The sequence below is a fragment of the Trichosurus vulpecula genome, chromosome 4 (assembly GCF_011100635.1).
Source record: "Trichosurus vulpecula isolate mTriVul1 chromosome 4, mTriVul1.pri, whole genome shotgun sequence".
NCBI classification, from domain to species: Eukaryota; Metazoa; Chordata; class Mammalia; order Diprotodontia; family Phalangeridae; genus Trichosurus; species Trichosurus vulpecula.
This window is the reverse complement of record NC_050576.1, coordinates 132,616,026-132,634,811: the sequence shown is the minus strand read 5'-3', so window position 1 is coordinate 132,634,811 and position 18,786 is coordinate 132,616,026. Positions and strand designations below refer to the sequence as shown.

The 18,786-nt window shown below is 36.5% G+C and overlaps 1 protein-coding gene across 8 annotated transcripts in view; it reads left to right on the top strand.

Annotated features, from left to right (window-relative positions):
* CDC42BPA (CDC42 binding protein kinase alpha) overlaps positions 1–18,786 on the top strand; it is a 426,736-nt gene that overhangs the window by 402,416 nt on the left and 5,534 nt on the right. For 4 of the 8 annotated variants that reach the window (XM_036754907.1, XM_036754905.1, XM_036754906.1 and 1 more), the window contains 3 exons: positions 1,981–2,166; positions 8,816–8,933; positions 18,564–18,721. In XM_036754907.1, coding sequence (XP_036610802.1) covers positions 1,981–2,166; positions 8,816–8,933; positions 18,564–18,721 — 462 coding nt within the window. The remainder of the gene's footprint in view (positions 1–1,980; positions 2,167–8,815; positions 8,934–18,563; positions 18,722–18,786) is intronic. The other 4 variants (XM_036754912.1, XM_036754911.1, XM_036754909.1 and 1 more) reach the window with 1 other exon arrangement.

Genomic DNA, 18,786 nt, shown 5'->3' with positions numbered 1-18,786 from the left:
AGTCTTTGAGTCTTTATATAGTTTTGATGTGGGAAGAATTGAGAAAAAAGTACATTTTATACACTGCTAATTCACAGTTTCAAAAACTTTAATGGATTTTTTTTTTTGCCTCTATAAGACAGAAGCTCCTATCTTGTATTTTCAGGGTTTTTGTTAATTTCTCCAACCTGTGCTTGTATATGTGAAAAGCAACAGATTTTGTATATAGTCCTGTTCTTCATAATTTCATATTTCATTTTTATGGTTCATACTCATCACTTACCTTCAATGCAAAATGATTGTGAAATTAAGTACTTTTTTGAGCTTAAAATATTTGAGACCTTTAGTGGATCACAATACTTCTTTAATATTTGAGTGATAATATTCTCAGAGTCTTAGTGTTCTTTTCCCATTAATGGAATTACCTACAATTAATAGAATACTGTATTGTATTTGTATTGTAAAGGAAGACAATTCCCTACCATTTATAATAGTTTTTTCAATGCAAAGCACATGCCTAAAGGTATATTGGATTAAATATGAACTTATATAAAACAATAAATTGTGACAGAACAGTAAGATTGAGGTTTGAGGAGAATTAGAGTAAGGAGATTTTTATTTTTCTTGGCTTTGTATTTAGATGAATTTAACCAGCATAATTTTATTTTCTTAGTCCCAAAATGATCTGTAGTGTGTGTGTGTGTGTGTGTGTGTGTGTGTGTGTGTGTGTGTGTGTGAGAGAGAGAGAGAGAGAGAGAGAGAGAGAGAGAGAAGTAAACAGTGAATCTGAAGAGATGTTTTTCCCCTTACTTCCTAAATCATGTTGGACACTTACATTCAGCAAGCCACCATTTACCAAAAGCTTCTTTGTGCCTGGCACTGAGCTAAAAATACTGAGAGGCAAATGAAATCTTCAAAGCTATGGGGAGCCAGAATTTAAAGGGTTGTTGTGTCACTAGGTGGCGCCATAGTGCACAGAGAGCAGATGCCTTGAGTAAGAAAGACCAAAGTTCACATCTAACTTGATGCTGTGTTACTCTGGGCAAGTCGCTTCTGTTTCTGCTTCGGTTTCCTCAGCTGTCGAATAGGGATAATGATAACTTTCCCCCCAGGGTTGTTGTGAGGATCAAATGAGATAATATTTATAAAGTGCTTAGTGCGTGCCTGGCACATAGTAGGAGCTATATAAATGTTAGCTATCATTATTGTTTTTATTATTATTTACTTAATTTCAGGTGTGATTACTGACTTTATTGATTTCCCTTTATGTCATTTACTTTTCACACATATAAAAGCTGTCAGTAAAGGATAAATTTTCATTAGTTAAAACAACCAAAGACCATTCAAGGACAAATATTTGCTCCCCAAGATATTTGATTTTCAGTATGTTTGCATATTTTTTGGCCATGTATCAGAAAAGTTATTCTAGTTGAAATGACAGTTCTCTGTTCTTTTCTGAGCAAGTCTTAACTAACAATATCTGTGGTTTCTTAGAGCATTAGTAATTTTGTTTCTTAAGTAAAACCACAGTATTCCAATAGCAATTTTTTTCTTCTTAGGGTCAGCCTTGAAACTGTTTTCCTTATCTCTGACTTAACACTTTTTTTGTACAAAAGCTTTGTAGTCTAATCTGGGCAGTTTATAAGATCACATTTAAGAAAAAAAGACAAAATAGAAATTCTGTTCTTCTCCAAGAATAAAGCACATACTGGATGCAGTCAGCAGGACTGTGCAGCTTCTCAAGCTCTGACAAAGGCTATAAGGCATTGTTTAAAAATGTGTGACCTTGACCTCCCCCCAGTACCTCTGACTATCTCAGAATGTAGAAGCTATGTTAAAGAATGAATTAACTGATGCAAGGATTTACTTGCAGTGTGAACTGGTGCGTCAGCCTTCCCTTTTTCTTGTAGGGGCATGCTTGTCTGAAATTTCACATATAACTACTGATTCCGTTTCCATTACCTTACTACCTTTCTTTCTTTCTGTTGTTGTCTTTGATAGCCGGGTTTCCCTCATTCATCCCCTCATCATCACTCCGGCCTGATCTCCTCTCCGATCAACTTTGAGCACGTCTATCACATGACTGTTAATTCTGCTGAAAAATTCCTCTCTCCTGATTCCATAAACCCTGAATATTCCCCGTCTCTTCGTTCTGTCCCTGGTACACCAAGCTTTATGACTCTAAGGGTATGAACAGCTGAGTCAGGTGTTTTACTAACTTAAATAAAGTTTACTAACTTTATTATGAATTTCCTAATGCCTGGCTTAACAAATAATATAACAAGCTGTTAGCATTTCCTGAATGTTTCCTTCTGACCTCACCCCTTTCTGCCCAGATTTTCCTTTTTTTTCTTTTTTCATTCCTTTCTTTTTTATATATTTACTTTTATTTTTACCTTGGTGATGGAGGGTTTTTTGGCATAGTAGTGATTTGGGGATTTTTTTTATTTTAAAAAAATGCCTCCCAACTTTTTCAAAAGTTGACCACATTATAAAGAATAAGTATTAACTTTTTTAAAATATAAAAACAAAAGTACCTATTTAAAAATAAAAACCCATCATCCTTACAAAGGGCTCATGTAAAGTTTTATTCTAAATCATTCAAAAGTCAGTTTATTACAGAGAAATATATTATTTGTGAGATTAAGAGCCAAGCTAAGGTACATACAGTTTATCTTATATTTATTTTTATCTTTCCCTACAGTCTTTCTTAAGAATTTCAAAATCTCCAACATGCAAACTAATAATCTTAACTACTAATGAATAATAGGAAAAACTACCCTTTGCTCAAAAAAGAAAGTAGACCTCACAAATCAGAAAAGAAGCCATTAGCAAGAACTAGGGTACTGAATTGCTAACGTGGATTTAATTGTACCCAGGATCCCGGCTATGAAAACTAAACCCATACGAGAAACAAAATGAGGCAGATCACATTCTGGAGAACTGTGGCATCTGCTGTCATTTTGCTTTTGTTTGGTCTTTCTGCATTTGTTTACATTAGTTTTGTGTGTAATGGAAAATATGTGTCCGTCTTTCAAGCAGAATTCACATTTTAATGAAAATATGCTGCTTACACTAACCCTATCTGCCTCAAAGGGGAATTTTCTTAAGCAAATAATAAAAATTTAGGACTGTTCCACAGGAACTTGTTTTCCACAATTCCCTGTAATAACTCATAGGAAATAGTCACATTGTATTTTTATCCATATGTATAGTAAAGTAGTTCTTCATTTGGAATATTGGATGCAGGAGGCGACAAAAAATTTATCGTTGTTCTGTCTTTAAAATTGTACTGAAGATTTCTTAACTCCATGTGAATTTAAAACGAATTACTTGTTTATAATATTTGTAATGTCATTTGCACATTGATAAAATGTCATTGAACCAGATTAAGATTTGCCACAGTAATAAGAACAGGTAAGCAATAGTAAACAGATGATATCAGCAATGGCAGTCTAGTGGGAAGAGGGGTGGAATTTCAAAGGAGTGTTGGCCCATACGGTAAAGCACTTCTAATAAGAAAAATGATAAAAACTTCACATAAGACAGCCATTTGTTCATAGAAACAAAACATTGTGAGGCAAGCTTTCACTATATTTTTTTAAAGATCTGCATGAGATAAAGATTGGAGGACTAGATATTCTGTGTCACTTTGGTAATGGACTTTTGTTCTCATTGTATTTACTGGAACCTGATTTTTATATGGTTTTTCCTTAAGCTTGTCTTCTGTTCGTCTTTCCTCTAATTATTTCAGCTTTGCCAAGCAACCAGTGGATATTATGGCTAAATGTTTAAAAATGTATTAGTTTTACATTAGAAAGTATCAAAATATTAAGGTTTGAGGGTTTTTTTTAAGTTTTCTTTCACTTCCAGTAAGGTGATAGCAATGACCTGTTCATCAGAGCTTTAGACTCATCCGTAGCTGTATTGAGATTCTTTGTGCCACATTATATGCACGCTGCTTCTGTATCATAAAGTTAGTTGCATACGAATGCTTGTCTACTGAGCTGCTAGCACTGATGATTTTTTTATTTGTATTTTATTTTCTTAGAGAAAAGAACAGTGAAGCATTTGGTTTGGGGGAAAAAATACCCACACAAAGAATTACATGGACTGTGCAAACACATGTGTAAATCAAAATTGTAGTGGTCGAATTTGATGCCTTAAAGGGAGGCAGATTTCCAATATGCAACAATGTATTTTTTCCTTACACATCATCATTTTTCACCTTACATGACTGTAATTTTGATCCTCATGTGATGGCCATTTACCACAACCTCCTTAAAAGTGCTTTTTGTGGTATACTTAGAAAAACCTAGTGTTCCTCACTTAAGTAGACTGAAAGTATCTGTGACTGAGGCATTTATAGACTTAAGGAGTTAGGAGCAGCCAGTGGCACAGCACACTTACTAGCTATATGACCTTAGGCAAGTCACTTCACTTCTGTCTGCCTCAGTTTCCTCAACTATAAAATGAGGATAATAATAGCACCTACCTACCAGTATTGTTGTTGTGGGGACCAGCTGAGATGAGACTTGTAAAGTGCCTGGCACATAGTTAATAAATAGATGCTTATTCCCTTCTTGCTGAAGCAATAATCACATCACACCAATCAAGCAAGATTCTTCCGTAGCTTGACTTTCATTTCATCGTAGCTCAAAATAGTGTACCACATAGCAAACCACCATGAAGCTTTCCATTTCCTTCTTCCTTGCTGTTTTGTTTAACTTCTACAGTTTCATGCTAGTTGTAGTCATACAGTTTGCTAGTGCTACATATCAAGTTGTAAAATTGCTAATAATTCATTGGCTTCCTGTGGGAAAAAGTTTTCTGTATTCAGCAGTACTAATAAAATATATATTATTAATTAAAAAGTCATTTCCATAGAAAATGAGTGATAGATAAACATACTGTGGTCTGAGGAAAAAATTGATCAAGGGAATTTTCTAGTTGTCACTTCCAACTGTGACAATCACATCTATCAGAATGAAGCATTGGTAATTTTGTCAATATAATTTTGATGGTATAATCTTGGCATTAGAGGCAGAAGTATCTGAGAAAGTGAAATTAGGAGTACCTATTGCATCCATGTGCTTGATAACAAAAACAAGCTGGGATCTCACATGTTCATTTCCCTGTTCCAGATTGTTGATAAGTAACCTGGGATTATTCATGTCTGACTTTAACAGTGACTGAAAGGAATAGAAGGGGAAGGATATAAAAAGTAGTTTGAACATTTATGCTTTTCTTTGTATAGAGGCTTTAAAATCTCATTTTGTATACCTGTTTAAGATAAGACAGTGTAATGTTTTTAAATTTTAAAAATTTATTTTAAAATAGATATGTATGGCAATGTGTGTATATATTTTTCTAATGACTCTTGCCTTAGGCTACCAAAAGGTTGACTATATATCTCTTCTGAACCTTTAAAACAGAAATCCTTTCCCCAAGTAGTTAAAAAAAGATCCAGTAATTTTGAAGCACAGTAGAAGAAGGGCAAAAAAGCATTTGCCAACCATAATCATCCAACTTCTTGGACCTTAAAGACCTCATGGTAACATGAAAGAAATCATTTGCTTAATTTGGGGTTAGCCTGTGCAGGTAGTCAGGAGCACCACATAGTCAATATATGTCAATATGTCAAGTAGCATTTATTAAGCATCTACTGTGTGCCAGGCACTGAGCTAAACACTGAGGATACAAAGAAAGGCAAAAAGCAGTCTCTGTTCTCAAGGAGCTCACAGTCTAATGGGGGGGACAACATACAAACAACTGTGTAAGCGAAAGATGTATATAGGATAAATTTGAAATAGTCTTGTATGGAAAACACCAAGATTAAGAAAAGCTATGAAAGGCTTCTTGCAGAAGACAGGACTTCAGCTGAGACAAGAGATGAGGAGTGTAAGTGCCAGTGTTACTAATATTATAGAATATGTGGAGGGGATTAAGGTGTAAGAAGCCTGGAAACACATGCAAGGTTCAGGTTATAAAGGCCTTTAAAAGCCAAACAGAGAATTTTATTGATTCTAATAGTGAGCCATTGGAATTAATTCTAAGTCCCTGACCCAGGAAGCCTAAATTTCACTTATAGCAGAACTCAGTTAGGAAGAAGTTTTTATTTCATTGTCCAGCAGGTTAACCCTTTAGGGCAGGGGTGGGGAACCTGTGGTCTTGAGTTCTAGGCCCTTGGGTGTGGCCTTTTGACTGAGTCCAAGTATTGCAGAACAAATCTTTTTATTTAGGAGTTTTGTTCTGTGAAATTTGAATTCAGTCAAAGGGCCACACTTGAGGACCTAAAGGGCCACATGGGGCCTCAGGGCAGCAGGTTCCCCACCCCTGCTTTAGGGCATCTCTGAATATAGAAGAGAGTATAAGACTTTATAATTGCATATTTATTATCAAGTTGTCTTCTTTCTCTTAAGCAGCTAGTGAAATAAATGAATTTTTGTTTCTAGCAGCTCTCCTATCCTGATGTGTTTGAAAATCAGAATTTAAGTGGAGACATTTTGGAGATTACTGCTTCCCCAAGATCATAATGATTTATTGCTGGATCATTATTAAAGGATGATAATTTTATGTAATCATTTGTGAACCACACTGACCAAAGGGAGAACTAAAGGGAAGGTTAAAAGGAAATACTGTAGGCTAGTAAAATATTCATAAGTTAGCCTTTTTTCTTTTATTAATATTGAACATAAATAGAAAGGAGAGGTTTTAAAAATAAATATATATTGATGTCATGTTGTTTTTATTAACTACAACCAGAAGTCAAGGAACCTGGTGATCAATATGATCAAATACTTTTTCCAAATAAATATTAAAATGGAATACTCTCAAGAAATGAAAAGGTGATCATACTTGAAAGAATGAATCATCACATTTAATAACAGCAATGGCACATTTATAGTTCTGCCCACCTTAGAAAATAAATCTTGCCTGTACCCCAGCCCCTACAGGCTCTGGGCTTTTATGTTCAATTCTGGGAGCCTGAACCCATACAGATCAGTTTCTTTCTTTGACTCTACCCTTGCCTCATAGTAAAATTCAAGGGGAATTTCTAAAATAAAGCTAAGGTATGACCTGGGCCTAGGGTTTTCCCATATGTAGATAACAATCCCTTTTTGCAGAGGTACTTAATGTGCAGTATGACCATCAGGTAAACGTGAGCTTTATATTTCCTCTACCACAGAAAAGGCATAAGATGCAGTGTTCTCAGCATTATATAGAAATAAACTCAGGAAACTTTCAACCAATTAATTTCTTCAGACTCCCCTCAGAAAGCAAAGACCATTTGGTACATTGAGCAAATATTTTCCATTCACCTCAAATTCGTACCATTTGAATAATAGTAATGGAGAATTGCCAAGGGCCAGTTCTTCTGTCTGGTCATAGCATGGCTTTGGTCTTCCATTGGCAATATAGTACTTTTTTTCCAAATCTCAAACTGTTGAGGAACTCTCCCACCTAGAGCCCATGCCCTACCTACAGATTCTCAAATTGAGGAACTCTTCAACTCAGGATTATCCATGAAGTAACCTCCAAGACTGAGAGCATTCCTTCTCAGGACTGCCAATGTCTGACCTCTCCTCTAAAAATGAAAGGTAGAAGCAGAAGACATCCAGAGACTCTAATCTCATTCTCATTTGGGCAAATGTAGGCCACCCTCCATGTGCCCTCTTGCAGGTGGCCACTTTCTACTCCTAGAGGAAAAAGTAGCAGAAAGGAAAAATCCCTTTCTTCCCTGCCATCACCATCACCACTGCCACCACTGTTTGCTGCAAATCATTTTAAAAGTCCAAGGGTAAAAGGGGTAAGACATTTCACAGTTCACTCTTCTAGACCACAGAGGGGGCAACTCCACTGACCAAAGTTAGTTCATCCTGTGCCCCGGTCAACCAATCATGTATAGGCAATCCCCAATCACTAGGACCAACCACAAGAGCTTCATTTGTCCTCCCAGTAACTCACATCCACCTCCCTGGGAAATGTCCCCTCACCCAGAAATCTCATTAGGCCAATCAAGGGACATGTCAAATTGATCAAGATTTCTCCTGATCATTCCATTACAAAAAGCAATATATTAAAATTCTTGGTTAGAAGATGTGCTTTGTAGTCTGTGCCCACAACAGTCACCCCTGCTGCAACTCCCCTTCCCCCCAGGTACACTACGTTTAGGGGCCTATAATTTTGGAAAAATACTATGGCCAACTCTCCCTTCCATTGAACACCAAAGTGATTTAAGATTGATGTAAAATTTCTCAAATTGATACACCTAACTGAGCACTTTAGCCAGATAGTCCTCATTTTAGGAACATCATCAATCTGTGTGTCTGTGACACAGTGCTGTGTTTGCATGAGTTTTTAAAATGACTCCCTCCATGGGACTAAGTAATCACATGTGAGAAATTATACATACATAATACGTATCAAATAGTCTGGTTTATTGTAATACTGTAAATTTGGGGCATTTGTTGGGGTATTTAGCTTGTTAGTATGTTAAGATCTTAGCAATATAGGGAGCTTTATATTAAGTTGTCTGCCTTTGTCCATGTAATTCAACATTTGACCACTAGTACCAACTCATTAACTTCAAGCCGCTGTTCTTGCTACAGAATTCTTATGGTTCAGATTATTTTTAAAAAAGCTCTTCCACTTGAGATTTAGTTTTGCTTCGTTTCAGGATTATTTTGTGTGGGAAGGAAGATGTTGTTTAATTTGCACTCCTTGCTCATTCTAATGGGAAGGAAAAATCTATTGTCAAGTATACTGAAAAACGTATCTTGTAATAAATTCTTTCCCTCAGGCTGAATTATTTCTTTTTCTATCTCTCCTTTAGAACCTCAGGCCTCAAGAGAGTCGGACAATGTTCAGCGGCTCTGTCAGTATTCCATCCATCACCAAATCACGCCCTGAACCAGGACGTTCCATGAGTGCTAGCAGTGGGCTAGCAGCAAGTAAGTATGAAAGTATTCGTCATAGCCCTGGGCTGCCTACATTTAAAATTAGAAGTGCTGTCATTTCATTTATTCATCCCAGTTTTAGCTTTACATGTGGTAGAATATTGACACACCTAATTCACAGAGAAAATCTTTCATCCAACCCCTCTTCCCTAAAGGCCCAATGCTTCTAAGTTTACGCACAACTTCAGTCAAGAAGTATTATCTATTGGATAGCCCTTCAAGAATTGTACTTGTTCAGAAAATAAACCTGCCACTACCTAAAGCGATGTTCAACAATTATGGCTTATATTGTGCTCTTAGTTGCATAGCATCTGAACTTAACAGAAGGAGGCATTATCTATTCAAAAGCTACGCAGAGATGGCAAGGATTCTGCTGTGCCTGAAGAAGTATAGGGGTACAGAAGATCAGGGAGAAAAAGTAGAGAACTGAACTGATTGAAAAGTTTAAACTTAACAGCATTGAAGTGATTGGGATCTTGTACCTGAATCACAAATACTAAGAATACTTTACCTCCTGGTTATAGATCCTTATATATTATCCTTATAGATTTATCAGTAACTTGTCATTGCAGGTTCTTAGCTCATTTCTTTTTTGGCAGTATTCATTGAACTGACATATAAAGAAATTCTGTAGATGTAGCACACGTGGATTTCAGCAAGGCCTCTGACAGTCTTTCATGACGGGATACAGTTATGTAGTTGAGCAAATGATCCTAAAGACTAGTGATTAACAAATTAATATCCACTTGGGAGGAGGTCTCTGGTGTAGGCCCAGAGGATTCTGTCCTTAGTCGTTTTTGTTCATCATGTTTATCAATGATGTGGAAGAAGATTATTACTAATAGTATGATTATCAGATATGCAACGGAAGATTTCAACAATTTCTTAAAATAAAAGGGTGAATCACATAGGGTGAAATTTAATAGGAATATGCAAAGTCCTACACTGAGGCTCAAAAAATCAGCTGCACAAGCACCAGATTGGAAGACTTGGCTAAATTATAGTACTTGTTATTTGAATAACATGACAAAAAGAAGGCAAGATAAATTGAAACAAATAACTCTGAATAACGAATTTGCTGGAAATGTTTTGATGCACATGGCACTGACTGCTAAAGTGGGCAAATCATGAGTATGTTTGAAATGTCCAGGAGATAGGAATGATTTTATTAGGCTCTAGAACTGCATAATAACAAAATCAGAAGCAGATCTTACGAGGTATAGACAAGGCCTTCACACATCCTCAGATCCTAAGTGTCCAACAACGTTTCTGGATAAATACAGGGCAATTGGGGTGGGGGTGGGGCAACGGAGCCAAGATGGTGGCTGGAAAGCAGGGACTTGCTTAAGCTGTCCCCCAAATCCCTCCAAACACCTGTAAAAAATGGCTCTGAACAAATTCTAGAGCTGTGGAACCCACGAAATAGCAGAGGGAAACAGGTCTCCAGTCCAGGAGGGCCTGGATGGTCGCAGGGAAGGGTCTGTCACACTGTGCTGGAAGCAGAGCACAGCCCAGCATGGGCCACACCAGGACAGACCAGACCCGGAATCAGCCAGCCAAAACAGGCCTCGAGGAGATGAATCATTGAGCTGTGGCAGTTACCATACTTCTCAACCCACAAATGCCAAAGAGCAGGTTAGTGGAAACTGTGGGATCAAGTTGAGACCGATCCAGCTATCAGCCCTGGGGGTGACAGAGGTGGTGCAGCATTGGAGGTGGCAGCAGCAGGAAGCTCCTGAGACTGCTTCCAGAGTTCCAGTGTCAGCTGCTTCCCGAGTCCCTGGTTCACATGGTGGGAGGAATCTAGCAGTGGATCAGAGTGGGAATGGAAGGAGTGCTTTGTGGGCACAAATAAAGGTTCTCTTGCTGTGCCCTGCTTGGTTGGTGGTTGGTCCCAGTTGGTGGTTCTTGGGGGAGGAGGAGCACTGCTGTGACAGAGTAAATCAGATTGGAACAAGTGGAAGCTAGTGACTTTGTGAGAAATCAAGCTATTATAAAACAGAATCAAAATCATGAAAAATTGGAAGACAATGTGAAATATCTCATTGGAAAAACCACTGACCTGGAGAATAGATCCAGGAGAGATCATTTAAAAACTATTGGACAACCTGAAAGCCATGATCAAAAAAAGAGCATAGAAATCATCTTTAAAGAAATTATCAAGGAAAACTGCCCTGATATTCTAGAACCAGAGGGTAAAATAGAAATTGAAAGAATCCTCTGATTGCCTCTTGACAAAGATCCCAAAAAGAAAAGTCCTAAGAATATTGTCACCAAATTCCAGAGTTTCTGGGTCAAAGAGAAAATACTGCAAACAGCCAGAAAGAAAAAATTTGAATATTGTGGAAACACAATCAGAATAACACAAGGTCTAGCAGCTTCTACATTAAGGGATCAAAGGACTTGGAATATGATATTCTGGAGGTCAAAGGAGCTAGGATTAAAACCAAGAATCACCTACCCAGCAAAACTGAGAATAATGCTCCAAGGAAAAATATGGATTTTTAATAAAATAGAGGACTTTCAAGCTTTCTCAATGAAAAGACCAGAGCTGAATAGAAAATTTGACTTTCAAATACAAGACTCAAGAGAAGCATGAAAAGGTAAACAAGAAAGAGAAACCATAAGGGACTTACTAAAATGGAACTGTTTTTCATACATTCCTACATGGAAAGATGATGTGTGTAATTCATGAGACCTTTCTCAGTAGTTGAAGGGAATATACATACATACAGACAAAGGGCCCAGGGTGAGTTGAATATGAAGGGATGATATCTAAAAAAAATAAAATCAAATTAAGGGGCAAGAGAGGAATTTACTGAGAGAGGGAGAAAGGGAGAGATAAAATGGGATAAATTATCTCACATGAAAGTGGCAAGAAAAAGCATTCTGTGGGAAGGGAAGAGGGGGAAGGTGAGGGGGAATGAGTGAATCTTGCTCTCATCGGATTCAACTTGAGGAGGGAATAACATACACATTCAATTGGGTATCTTACTCCACAGGAATGTAAGGGGAAGGGGATGAAAAAGGGGGTATGATAGAAGGGAGGGCAGATAGGGGGAGGAGGTAATCAAAAGCAAACAATTTTGAAAAGGGACAAGGTCAAGGGAGAAAATTGAATAAAAGGGGACAGGATAGGATGGAAGGAAATATACTTAGCCTTTCACAACATGAGTATTGTGCAAGTGTTTTACATAATGATACATGAATGACCTATGTTGAATTGCTTGCCTTCCTAGGGAGGGTGTGTGGGAAGGGAAGAGGGGAGAGAATTTGGAACTCAAATTTTTAAAAGCAGATGCTCAAAAAAAAAGTTGTTTTTGCATGCAGCTGGGAAACAGGATATATAGGGAATGGGTAATAAAAATCTATCCTGCCCTACAGGAAAGCAAAGGGAAAGGAGATGAGGGGGGGCGGCGTGGGGTGACAGAAGGGAGGGCTGGCTGGGGAATGAGGCAATCAGATTATATGCCATCTTGGAATGGATGTGAGGGTAGAAATGGGGAGAAAATTTGTAACTCAAAATCTTGTGGAAATCAATCTCGAAAACTAAAATATTAAATAAAAATGATAAAATTTAAAAAAATACAGGGCAATTTTAAGAACTAACTTCATTCTACAACCAAGATTAGAAAACAATAGCAGAAATTGAGGAGTTGCTTAAACCTGAAAATGAGAAAGATAAAGAACCAGAAGTCATTGAAAATCTATACTTAATAAAAATTCCAGAAGTACTACCTAATAACGAAACAGATGCCAAGAGTGATGCAGTGTCTTGAATCATTTAGGTAGCTAGGTGGCATAGTGGGTCGAGTGCCAGACTTGGAATCAGAAAGATGTGAATTTGTATCCAGTCTCAGACTGTAGCTGTGTGACCTTGAGCAAGTCATTTAACCTGTCTACTTCAGTTTTCCTGTCTGAAAAATGAAGATAATAGCAACACCCACATGGCATTATTTCAGGGGGTCTAATGAAATCACAAGTATTGCAGAAATGTTTTGCAAACCTTAAAATTATATTAAGTACTAGTTACTGAATAATTGTGAAAAGATGAGCGTATTTAGAATATAGTTTCCAAAACCTTTTTTTTTTTTTTGTTTCACAGCATAAATCTAACTAACAAAAATAAAGTAATTCCCAAAAGCTGGTATCGGCTAAAATAATCATCATGAAAGAATGCATCATCCCACAATATTTGACATAGTGTAAAAATATTTCAGGACCTACACACAACAATATGTGCTGTAGTCATTGCCATAGTAAGAAGCATAGGAAGAAAGGTGGAGCTACTTAGGAACATACTCTTAAAAACAAATATTAAATACTGCCAGGGCAGAAGTGAGTTGAAAATACTGTTGAAGACCTATAGAAAGACATTGGAAAATTGCTTCAATATCTAGTCTATATATGTGTGTGTGTGTGTGTACATATATATATTTGTGTATATATATATACATATATATATATACAGCAGAAATTTTAAACACGATATTGCTCAGTTAAAGGTAATGGCAACAAAATGCAAATTGAATCCAAAAAAATGAAAATGTCAGAAATTTTTTACAATGTTAATCAAAAATAGAAAGTCAAAGTGAAAATTTTAAGGGAATACAAGGAGTCATGGCAGCCTCAAAAAAAAAAAAAACAATTCTGTATCAAATTTTGTACTAGAGAAGCTTAAGAAACAAAGAAATTAGAGCAGAGTGAGAACCCTTGAAGAAGGATTATGAAGCATATCCAGATATCTATAAGGTTGAAAGAAGTCCAACACAATAAAAGCACAGATTGGATCAAATATGAAATGGAAAGCTTGCATGCCATTACTATAATGAATGATAACAGTTACCTCAAGGGAGATAGCTCAAACTAGCTTTGCGCTAGACCTGGAAAGTGAGAGGTCCAAATAAGATCAATAATTATTGATTCAGGTGCTTAATATAGGGATCCATGAAATATTAGCAAAGCACTTGTCAGCATCCTTGTGGAGACTTGATCCCATGATTCTTAGGAGAAGCCGTCATATATTACCATGGTTCCAGTGGCCTTTCCAAGCGTGGCCCAATTACATTTTTATGCACTTCATACAGAGTGGTCACGGCTTGTGTCACTTAAGAAATGTACAAGCATGTATACAAAAATAATAGTTGAAAATCAAAAATGGTTTTCAAAACCATGGGGACATAAAGAGCAATATATTATCAACTGTGATTATTGAACAAGCCACCCCAAACCTACAGCGACATTCACATCCTATTAAATAATGGTCACAAAGCTTCTGACTTACTACACACTCATAGCTGTATAAAATAAACCAGCCATACTCAGAATAGTAAAATGTTTGATGTACTCATAGACAACTCTTCTCTATTTCAAAAATATCGCCAACTCAATAACATGAAGAACAATTTATATAAAAGGCAGCTTGTTCCAGGGAGACAGGTTAAGGCCACTGTGTGGCTTAGCCTTAAATCCCATTGTCATTACTCTTAAGTAAAGTTGATATGGCTTTTAAATCAAAGAGGGAGTTGTACTAATTGTACACTGAAAAGCACATTAAATAGCCATTTCATCTCATGAATATTTTCTCCAAGAATATCAAAATGCTGTTTGTGTTATTTAGGTAGGTGGTACAGTGGGTAGAGCTCTGGACCTGGAATTGAAGATCTAAGTTCATAGCCAGCCTCCAGTACTTACCAGCTATATGATTCTGGGCAAGTCACAACCTCTATATGCTTCACTTTTCTCATCTGAAAAATGGGGATAATCAAAGCATCTGCTTCCCACAGACGTTATGAGAATAAAATGAAATAATGTAAGAACTTTATACCCTTAAAAGTGCTATTTAAATACTAGCTATTATTGTTTTGATAAATGTGAAATTCTTAATGTGTGCCAAGTAACATCAGAGAATGACAGCTTTGAGCTCAAATACAAAGGTTAAATTTAACTGCTGGATGAAGGTGATACTTGAAAATATGCTGGTGCTTTCCAGGAAAGACAGATCTAGCTTGAGGATACAAGAGAGAAAGCTGAAAGAGATTGTTATGAAGCAAACTGGCATCCTAAAGTTAAGGCTTAATGGGAAAAACACATTTAGAACAGTTAACAGTTATGCGCAGCAGTCATAATGTATGCTTTTGGCACAATTAAAAGATGAGAACAGATCTAGAATGTGACCAAGTGAGAACCTGTAGAAAATTAAGGAAATATGAAAAATGGAGGAAAGAGGCTGAGAGGCATTTTCTTCCTCTTATCACCCATTCCAAGCATTTCCTTCTGTAGGCTTTGAGTGAAACACTTTTTGGGGCTTGCCTCTAGTTCAAATTCCAGTTCCAACTAGTTCCATGGTTTTATAGAAGCCACAGAAGGCATGACCAAGTCTCTCATCCAATTTAAACAGATCTCCTGTAGCACTTCCAAGCTACCCAAGCATTGTTCACACCTAGCAATCAGTCAATGTGTGTTCTCACCTGATAAACATGTTGAGACTAAGTGAAGTAGCATAATCTTGATCCAATACTTACACAAAGAAAAACACACATTTACAAAGGGACTGTTAGAAAATTCAAATCAGTATTTAAGTTAAGTAAAAATATGGCAAAAGAGCTCCAAGTGGAGGTACAAGGGCAGTCCAGACAACAAAAACGCCCATTTCAAGAGGTGGAAATGACTAAGTAAATTAGAAGATAAGGTCTGTAAGCACTCAAGCACCATTTCATAGCTACGACTGAGGGACTGCATTTGATTTATAAAAACAGAGAAAGAGAGGAAAACAGAATGGAAACTTAATATAATTGGGAAGTTTTCCAGGCAAGAGTTTTTGTTATTCACATGAACACTTTTCTTATGGCATTTACTATATAAAATACATTTCAATGCATCTTCTTACTGTTGAGTTATTTCGTTTGTGTCCAACTTTTTGTGCCCTATTTGGGGTTTTCTTGGCAAAGATACTGGAGTGGTTTGACATTTCCTTCTCCAGCCCATTTTACAGATGAGGAAACTGAGGCAAACAGGGTTAAGTGACTTGCCCAGGGTCACACAGCTAAAAAGTGTTTGAGGCCAGATTTGAACTCAGAAAGATGAATCTTCTTGACTCCCGGCTCACCCTCTATCCACTGTGCAACCTAATTGCATAGCCCATCCTCGGCTATCATTTTAATTGAATGATTCATGGATAAATTAAATGAGAATTTTATTTCATAGCCTATAGTCATAGAACGGAAGCTAAATGACGTTGAACAGTCTTTGAGGGGGTGGAGGAGCGGAATGGAAATATTTTGTGATTTTATAAAATAAATGTTACCAGTGATTATAAGTAAATACTAAATAAATACTTAAGAATTAAATATTATTATATAATATATTATGCAGATAAAATATTATATATATATATTATATATAGCACCTTCCAACCAAGGAAGCTGAAGACATTTCATGAAGTACTTTATTGGAACAGTTTATTATTACCTGAACCTCTAGCTGGAAGCTCTGTTATGTTTTGGTTATTTTAATCTTTTTTGGTTAACAAAAATCTAATTTCTCTCTTCCACTACCCCACCCCTGTTAAAAAAACAAAACAAAACAGCCCTTGTAACAAATATACAAAAAGCAAAATGAAAACACACATTGACTATGGCCAAAAAATATCTTGTTCTGTACTCTAAGCCCATGGAATCATGGTTGATTATCGTGTTGAGCAGAGTTCTTAAGTCTTTTTAAGTTGTTTGGCTTTATTTACAGATTGGGTGTTGGTAGTGGTTGTTATAGTATATATTGTATGTATAGTATATATTCCGGTTCTGCTCACTTTATATCTTTTCATATTTCTCCAAAGCCATCCCTTATCATTTCTTACAGCATAAAAGTATTCCATCACCTTCATGTACCATATCTGTTCAGTAATACCCCAGTTGATAGGTGTCCCCTTGGTTTCCAGTTCTTTGCTACCACAAAAGAAGCTCTGTTATTTTTAAAGAGACCAAATACTTGACCCTTCAGTAAAAATACTGGTGATTACCTTCTTTTGTGAGTATAGCTAGAGGGAGCGTGAGGTTTGCAATTCCTGAAAGAGCCTCAATCAACTCAGATTTCTCACCTATCTAAAAATCTGAGTTATTCTTTCACTCTCATCCTCCCTCAGGATCGGCTCCTACTTTTCTCTGTAACCTGAACATTAAGGGAAAAAGCTTCCATGCCTGGTACAGATAGCCTGTTTCCTGATTCCTTGCTTAGAGACTATTTCCCCATTTTAGGGAGCTCTCATCTTTGAAATTTTGGACTATGATTAGAAAACTGCCTACCTCCCAGTCCTTGAGGAGCCCCAATAAAAATAATTTTATAAATCATGGGAGTTTTTTTCAGTTCAGTTTTATGGCTCCCCTGTTCTTTCTATTACTCAGCTCTTTTTATATTAAATTGTAATCTGAATCGAGTATTTTAAAATTTAAATTAAGTAAAAGTGGAATTATGGGTAAAGTCTAAAAGAGAAGAGGTATCACATATAATCACAGGATTTCAGAATTAAAATTAGGTTGAGAGGCCGTCTAGTCCAAAACACACTTAAAATAAGCATGCCCTTTACCATGTTCCCACTTATCATTCATCCAACCTTCGCTTGAAAAACCTCAAGTGAAGATAGGCACCTAATAATAAAAAATAAATAAATAAAAAACCCTGGAGCAATTATTCAACTTTGGAACAACCCTGAAGATTAGTAACTTTTTACTTACACTGAAGCTAAATCTGCCTCTCCTTAATTTCCACCAAGTGCTCCCTCTTCCATTGTTCAGCTAAACTGAACAAGATTAATCCTTCTTCCATGGAGTGAAGGTCCTTAAAATACTTGAGATCATCCCTCTCACCACATTCCTATCTTCTCTCCTCCAAACTAAACATTCTTATGTTTTTTGAGACATTGCTTTATACAATATGATTTCTGATCCAGTACTGTCTTCAATGTAAAGTCCACTAAGAGCTCCAGGGTTTTTTATTTTTAAATTAATTTATATTAAAATTATTAATTTTATTATTTATGAATTTAATTTTAATTTAAAAAATTTTTCCCACATGTAGTTTGATATTTAGCCATGCCTTTGTGACTTTATCCTTGTGCAGTTGATTTTTTTAAATGTTGGAATTGACTTTGATTTATTAATTTAATAAATACAGGAATATTTATAAAGCACTTACTGTATGCTGCGCATTGTTGTTTGTGCTGGAGGCAGTATCAAATTTAAATTAGACTTATTCTTGCCCTAATGGAGCTTAATAGTCTAGTATATTTATCTTCATTAAATTTCAATTTATAGTCCTAACTTGTCATTTTTGGGGAGTGGAGATAGGGTTAATCTATTTGGTCATCCATTTTGTTAACCATCCCTCCCAACTGGCAGTAGTTGCTTGCAGTGCTATTTTTTGCACATGCCTTTTTTCTCAAAACAATTGACAAAGAGATTTTGAAAGTATTCATTCCATTTTCCTTCCTGCCTATGAGATAAGTTCATGTGTTTCTTATTACATAAGGTATATAGAAGCTATAATGATGTTTATTCATTTAATGACATGGACTTACTAATTTTTTCTTTCACACAAGTAATACAAGGAATTTGCGCAATATTTTAGGGTCATCTTCACAAAATGGTAGTGCATTAAGGAGAGAATTCTCGGGAGGAAGCTATGGGACAAAGCGGCAGCCTATGACCTCTCCCTCAGATGGTTCATTGTCCTCTGGAGGTATGGACCAAGGAAGTGATGTGCCAGCAAGAGACTATGATCGAGAGGTGAGTGTGACAGAAACTAAAGGCTGTGGATGGCAATTTGGGGAACTACAAAAAGTGGGATCTGG